This window comes from Aethalodelphis obliquidens, unplaced genomic scaffold, assembly GCF_003676395.1.
Source record: "Aethalodelphis obliquidens isolate GAN/ISIS:26980383/991018 unplaced genomic scaffold, ASM367639v1 scaffold9, whole genome shotgun sequence".
NCBI lineage: Eukaryota > Metazoa > Chordata > Mammalia > Artiodactyla > Delphinidae > Aethalodelphis > Aethalodelphis obliquidens.
Genome location: NW_020837953.1, coordinates 50,700,004 through 50,706,207, shown reverse-complemented (window position 1 = coordinate 50,706,207; position 6,204 = coordinate 50,700,004). Strand labels below are relative to the sequence as shown.

The 6,204-nt window shown below is 58.5% G+C and overlaps 1 protein-coding gene across 2 annotated transcripts; it reads left to right on the top strand.

The window, feature by feature from the left end:
* The first annotated feature begins 1,369 nt into the window (after positions 1–1,369).
* Positions 1,370–5,775, top strand: TPRG1L (tumor protein p63 regulated 1 like). Of its 2 annotated transcripts, none has more exons than XM_027110439.1 (5): positions 1,370–1,677; positions 1,779–1,873; positions 1,950–2,126; positions 2,947–3,100; positions 4,459–5,775. In XM_027110439.1, exons 1-5 carry the CDS (start codon positions 1,459–1,461, stop codon positions 4,651–4,653), a joined length of 840 nt encoding a protein of 279 aa, XP_026966240.1. In that variant the 5' UTR covers positions 1,370–1,458; the 3' UTR covers positions 4,654–5,775. The 2 variants fall into 2 exon arrangements, with proteins under 2 accessions (XP_026966240.1, XP_026966241.1); XM_027110440.1 differs by having other exon boundaries at positions 1,371–1,677; positions 1,782–1,873.
* Positions 5,776–6,204: the final 429 nt, after the last annotated feature.

Genomic DNA, 6,204 nt, shown 5'->3' with positions numbered 1-6,204 from the left:
GGCACAGAAACACACACAGACACACACACAGACATACACACACACACAGAGCAGGTTGCCCGGCACGCGTGGAGCCGACGATTATACGAAACAGCAAAGAACTAGCAGTGAGGGTAGTTAATGGCAGTGTCTCCTGGGGACAGGGCTCTAAACTGAGTATTGGAGGATGGATACAGTAGGGGTGAGTCGAGAAGCCTTTCTGGTGGGGGGAGTAATCTGGGGTGTGACTAGAGGCAGTGGAAGGCCAAAGTGACCAACTGGGTGAAGATAACAGGTGCTGACATTTGTAAATTGTCATGGATACAGCCCTTGTGTCTTCAAGACAACGGGTCAAGGTGGATGAAGATGAGGTTGCCCTGGAGTCTGTGGGTGCCAAGACCAGGGAGCTGAGGTCCCTGGCAGGGCCTGCAGCTGCCCAGGGTGCCGCTAGCTGCAGGCAAGATCACTCAGAGCAAGAAAAGATCCAATTCTAGTGTCGGGAGAAGAAGAGCAGAGGCAGCAACAAGGAATCCTGGTTCGGCCCTTGATGGAGTGACGAGGCCCCGTGCCTCGGTGTCCCCTTCCGTGGAGCAGGGTCGGGAGCTCTGCTCCCTAGGCGCGGGGAGCACGTCTGCATTTAGCACAGCCCTGGGCCCATGTCCCCGTCGCTGCATCTATGAACCCGCGGTCAGAAAGGCGGGGGTGCTCAGGAAAGAGCTCTGCTCCGCGGGCCGCCGCTCCTCCAGTCCCCGAAGCCCGCGCTGCCCCTGCTGTGCAATGTTGACACTCTGGGGGGAGGGCTAGTCCGGGTGGTGGTCACACCGGGCAGGAGGTGCGTCCCGGGACGTGGTCTCCCCCGGCAGGGGTCCGCATCCAGGGGACGATCACACCCTGGGCGGAAGGAGTCCCAGTCCAGGGGGCGGTCACTCTGGACAAGAGCCGGGGTCCCATCCCGGAGGTCCGCCGCACTTCAGCCGAAGCTGAATATAGGGGCGTGGGCGTCGTGCCTCAGGTCTGGGATCCAGGACGTCCCCAGCAGCCCGCCGCACCCTGGGGGGTGGGGGCGGGCGAGCACCCGATTTACTGTGGGAGGAGCGCTCGGCACGTGACTCCCCTCTCCCCTTGGGCCTTCCGCGTCGCCTTGGCAACCTGCCTGGGCCCCGCCCTTCCCCGACGCGTAAACAGGAAGTGGGCGTGCGCGCGGCGGGCTCTTCCGGCGCAGCGAAGGGCGGGAGCGATTGTGAACGGCGGCGGGCAGGACCAATCGCGGAAGACAGCTGGGGACGATCCAATAGTGAGGGCCGGAGGGGGAGGGAGGAGGCGGATCCTGAGGCGGGGCTGGCGAGGCGGAGCCAATCGCGGCGGGCCTCAGCGCGGAGCGGGCCCGGGGGCGGGGCCGAGGGCCCGGCTTAGGCGGCGGCGGCGGCGGCGGCGGCCGAGTCGGGTCCGGTCCGGGTTCGCTCGGTGGCGGGCGCGGCGATGCTGCAGCTGCGGGACTCGGTGGACTCGGCGGGCACGAGCCCCACGGCGCTGCTGGCGGCTGGCGAGGAAGTCGGGCCGGGCGGCAGCGTCGGTGGCGGCGGCGGCGGCGGCGGGGGGCGGCTGGGGACGAGCACTCCGCTGCGACAGACGCTGTGGCCGCTCAATGTCCACGACCCCACGCGGCGCGCCCGCGTCAAGGAGTATTTCGTGTTCCGGGTGAGGCTGGGAGCGGGGGCGGGAGAGGGCGTGGGTGGGCGGGGCGGGCGAGCGGGCGTGACCTGTGACTTCCGCCCCCGGCCCGCCCCGCACGCTCCCGGCAGCCTGGCACCATCGAGCAGGCGGTGGAGGAGATCCGCATGGTGGTCCGGCCCGTGGAGGACGGCGACATCCAGGGGGTGTGGCTGCTGACCGAGTAAGGGGGCGCGCGCTGGGGAGGGGCCCGGGCGCCTGTGCGCCCCGGGCGCCGAAGTAACCGCTGCCGCCCGCAGGGTCGATCACTGGAACAACGAAAAGGAGCGGCTGGTGCTCATCACCGACCAGGCGCTGCTCATCTGCAAATACGACTTCATCAGCCTGCAGTGCCAGCAGGTGGTCAGGGTAGCCTTAAACGCGGTGGACACCATCTCCTACGGAGAATTCCAGTTTCCCCCGAAATCGCTCAATAAGTAAGTGTGTTGAACAGAGAGCCCGCCACCAGGGCCTCCCAGTCAGCGCTTCCGAAACCAGCCTCCAGTGAATGTCTTGCTTCAACAGCAACAGAGTGTAGAGACAGGTGACTTGTGCTCCACAGGGTGCGTTAGAAGGAATTCTGGCACAAGAGACAGTTATTAGGCTTGTAGTAAAATGAACTCAGGGTAGGTTAAAATAGGCCCGACGTGGGTATTCTTCAGATAAGAGCCAAACTCAGCATTTTACTCCCGCCAAGAAAGGATTACACCTATCACCTCAAGCTCTGTTGTTAATTTTTAAAAGAAAAAGGTAGTGTGTCGCTTTGATTTGCAGATATTACTGAAGATTAAATTTGGAAACGTTTGATGGCCAGTTTTCAAGAGCTGATCTTCATCTGTTAGGGAGGTTTCTGAAACATGAGAAACCTGGCCATCAGTATACTCAGTTGAATTAAACGGTATATTTCAGAGTTTTGATGAAGAGATTTGGGGAGGGAATTCAGGAAGCTAAGATAAGCTCAAAATTTTGGCCAATAAGACGCTCGGGAAAAGGATTTAAACTTGCAAAAATATTACTCATTTAGTTAGCACAGCTAAGACAGTGCTTTCAGTTTGTCACATTTTGAAGTGCTGAAAGCCGTCGCCATTAGACACGCCATTCCCGTCAGACCCACGGGCCCTTCGCTGTTGTGAAATGTCATCAGTCTCATCTTTACCGGTGGCACAGCTTTTTAATCTCACACCCACGACTGAGCAGGTGCTCGGGGGCGCCATGGCCTGTTGTGTGAGGTCTGGTCCCTTTCTTCCCACTCGGTAGGCGAGAAGGTTTTGGGATTCGCATCCAGTGGGACAAGCAGAGCCGCCCGTCCTTCATAAGCAGATGGAACCCCTGGTCCACCAATGTGCCGTACACCACGTTCATAGAGCACCCGATGGCTGGCATGGACGAGAAGACGGCCTCTCTGTGCCAAGTAAGAACACACACAGCAACAGCAGCACTGCCCAGTGGGACGGGAACGTTCCAGGCCTGTGCTGCCCAGGACGGTGGCCACACGGGGCTGCTGAGCACTTGAACAGTGGCTAAACAGAGAAAATAAACTCTTTTTTTCCCATAAATTTATTTATTTAGTTTTTCTTTTTTTTGGCTGTATTGCTGTGTGTGGGCTTTCTCTAGTTGCCGTGAGCCGGGGCTACTCTTCTTTTTTAGAAGATGTTGGGGGTAGGAGTTTATTAATTTATTTTTGCTGTTCTGGGTCTTCTTTTCTGTGCGAGGGCTTTCTCTAGTTGTGGCGAGAGGGGGCCACGCTTCATCGCGGTGCGTGGGCCTCTCACTATCGCGGCCTCTCGTTGCGGAGCACAGGCGCCAGACGCACAGGCTCAGTAGTTGTGACTCATGGGCCTAGTTGCTCCGCGGCATGTGGGATCCTCCCAGACCAGGGCTTGAACCCATGTCCCCTGCATTAGCAGGCAGATTCTCAACCACTGCGCCCCCAGGGAAGCCCCCCGGGGCTACTCTTTACTGTGGTGCATGAGCTTCTCATTGCGGTGGCTTCTCTTGTTGCAGAGCACGGGCTCTAGGCACGCAGGCTTCAGTAGTTGTGGCACGTGGGCTCAGTAGTTGTGGCTTGCAGGCTCTAGAGCACAGGCTCAGTAGTTGTGGTGCATGGGCTTAGTTGCTCCACGGCACGTGGGATCTTCCCGGACCAGGGCTCAAACCTGTGTCCCCTGCACTGGCAGGCGGATTCTTAACCACTGCACCATTGGGGAAGCCCCAAATAAACTTTTGGTTTTTAAAAGTTTGTTAACTTACATCTAAATAGCCCCGTGTAGTTAGCAGCTGCTGGTCAGCGTAGCTCTACGATGGGGTCCTCTGTGGCTGTGGTCGTCTTGGAGAAGGGCCCAGAAGGGCTTCAGGGTGTGGCAGGTGACCCCCGCCCACGGTAGAGCTGGGCAGTCTGCGTGCTCAGCAGGAGAGGAGGCCTTGGGGTGGTGAGAGCCGTGTCCAGGACTGGCAACAGGCCCCCACTTGCCAGCTGTGCACCTTGGTGCTGTGCACCTTGGCCTGCTCACCGCCTGGTGGGTGGTGGGGAGGAGTAGGTGGGTCACTACGGCAAAGCCACGTCGACCGGCAGAGTGAGGCCCGTGAGGACTGGCTGTAGCCAGTCACAGGTGAGCGCAGAGGTGAGGTGTGACACTTGGAGGGTGATGCGGAGGAGATGAGCCCAAGGGCTGCTGGATGCGTCTGGGCAGGCGTCTCTCCAGGGTGGAGACGGGCTGACACAGATGCGTGGGGGATCATCTGATCAAGCTCCCTGTCTTCTCTTTACAGCTGGATGGCTTCAAAGCTCTGTTAATCCAAGCTGTCAAAAAAGCCCAGAAGGAGAGTCCTCTGCCGGGCCAGGCTGGCGGCGTGCTGGTCTTGGAGTGCCCCCTCCTCATCGAGACCTATGTGGGGCTGATGTCCTTCATCAACAACGAGGCTAAGCTGGGCTATTCCATGACCAGAGGCAAAATCGGCTTCTAGGCACCGCACGCGCACGCGGGTCTCTTCCCTGGGAGAGCCAGGCCGATGGGATCCTGGGGGCATCAGGCCTCTGGCCAGCCCCACTGCCGCTGGCAGGGTCCGAGCCCCTTACCTGTAGGGGTCTGGGCACGATTAGCATAGTCAGATGGACCATATACTTCAGCTGGATACTGGGCGTCTGGTCACGTGAGCTCCAGACAAAGCAGAATGAATGTCGCTGTCACCGTCCTGGCCGGTATCTGCTTCCTAGAACCTCAGTTTCCGTGCCCCCCACCGCTGGGGTCTCCATCTGGCTTCCCGTGGTCCCTCCCACCCCAGCCCTGGAGCGTGTTAATAATAAACGTTGTGTGATTCCAGTGCAGTAGCCCTGTCAGCACCGCAGCTACGTAGATCGCTACATCCAGGGAGGTACCTGAGACTCAGTGCCTGTGGTGGTTTACAGTTGGCGTCCAAATCTGTATTTGGAGAGTTAATCCACTTTCTTAAAGCTAATTTGAAAGAAGCCAGCAGGCAAGAGCTCATCAAGAGACGGTCTGCCTTGTCAGCTCCTGAACGGACGGACACTGGCTTTTGTGGAAATATGTGTTCGGCCTAAAGTCACACTTTTTCTGAAATTAACCTCTATTGTGTTGATACTACTCATGGCATCTTCCCCAGGCCAAAAAGGCTTACAGGAAGTCATTTTAAGACAAGTCATTAGTCTGAGAAAGTCACATTGATAAGTTCTTTGCACACAATTTTGTCAACTCGGTTAAGTTTGTATTGCCATATTCATATTTAAAAAGGGAATTGCTTAGTTTGCTTGTAAAGAATGCACTTCTGAAAAGGAACCACATCAGAGTCTCCTGACGCAGCTCGCCCCAGACACCAGCCCGGGGGAGTCGTCGTTCCCGTCCACGGCTGAGCCGTCTGCCTGGGAGCGCCTGTTGAGGATTTAGCTGCTGGCCCGCCGGTTCCTTCTCCTTATTTCTGACTCTGGCATAGCTGTGGTCAGCATGGCCGTGATTCGGGTGCAGGGTCCCGTCCACATCGAAAGGCTGCCTCACAACTCCGCCTGGGTCCTGAGCCTTTGCTTTCAGTCTTGTAGTAAAGACATTTAAAATCTGAGTTGAAGCATGAAAACAGTGGGTGTCATTCCTTTTTTAAAGTTATTAAAGTAGGTGCGACCGCCAAGCAAGCGTCCTGCTAAGCGAGAGAATCAGAGCACGAGCTGCTCTGTGCGCTGGGCCTGAGCCCTCCGCTGCGTGCGCGGTGAGGGTTCTGTGCCACTCGCTCCCCTCGTGGCCACCAGGGAGTGGTGTGCACTGCCCAGCCTCTACCTAGGGTGACAAACCCTCCTTCCCCCACCAGCCTTCTCAGCCCTGGCCGCCTTCCTGAAGCACCTGGATTGTTCCAGGTGGACAGCCAGAGCGGACGGTCCCTGCGGGGAGCCGACCTTGACCCAGCCGCCCCAGGGCCTGCAGCTCCAGCCTCCCTTGGAGGTACAACCCCCCCCCCGGGTGCTCAGGGCTCCCCTCCTCTCTGGAACAGGCCCCATGGGACCCACAGGCC

Bases quoted from the DNA above. Each gene is read 5' to 3' on its own strand.
- TPRG1L (XM_027110439.1), top strand. From the start codon at position 1,459: ATGCTGCAGCTGCGGGACTCGGTGGACTCGGCGGGCACGAGCCCCACG. The intron at 1,678-1,778 runs GTGAGGCTGGGA...GCACGCTCCCGG, and splicing joins AGGAGTATTTCGTGTTCCGG to CAGCCTGGCACCATCGAGCA. The intron at 2,127-2,946 runs GTAAGTGTGTTG...CCCACTCGGTAG, and splicing joins CCCCCGAAATCGCTCAATAA to GCGAGAAGGTTTTGGGATTC.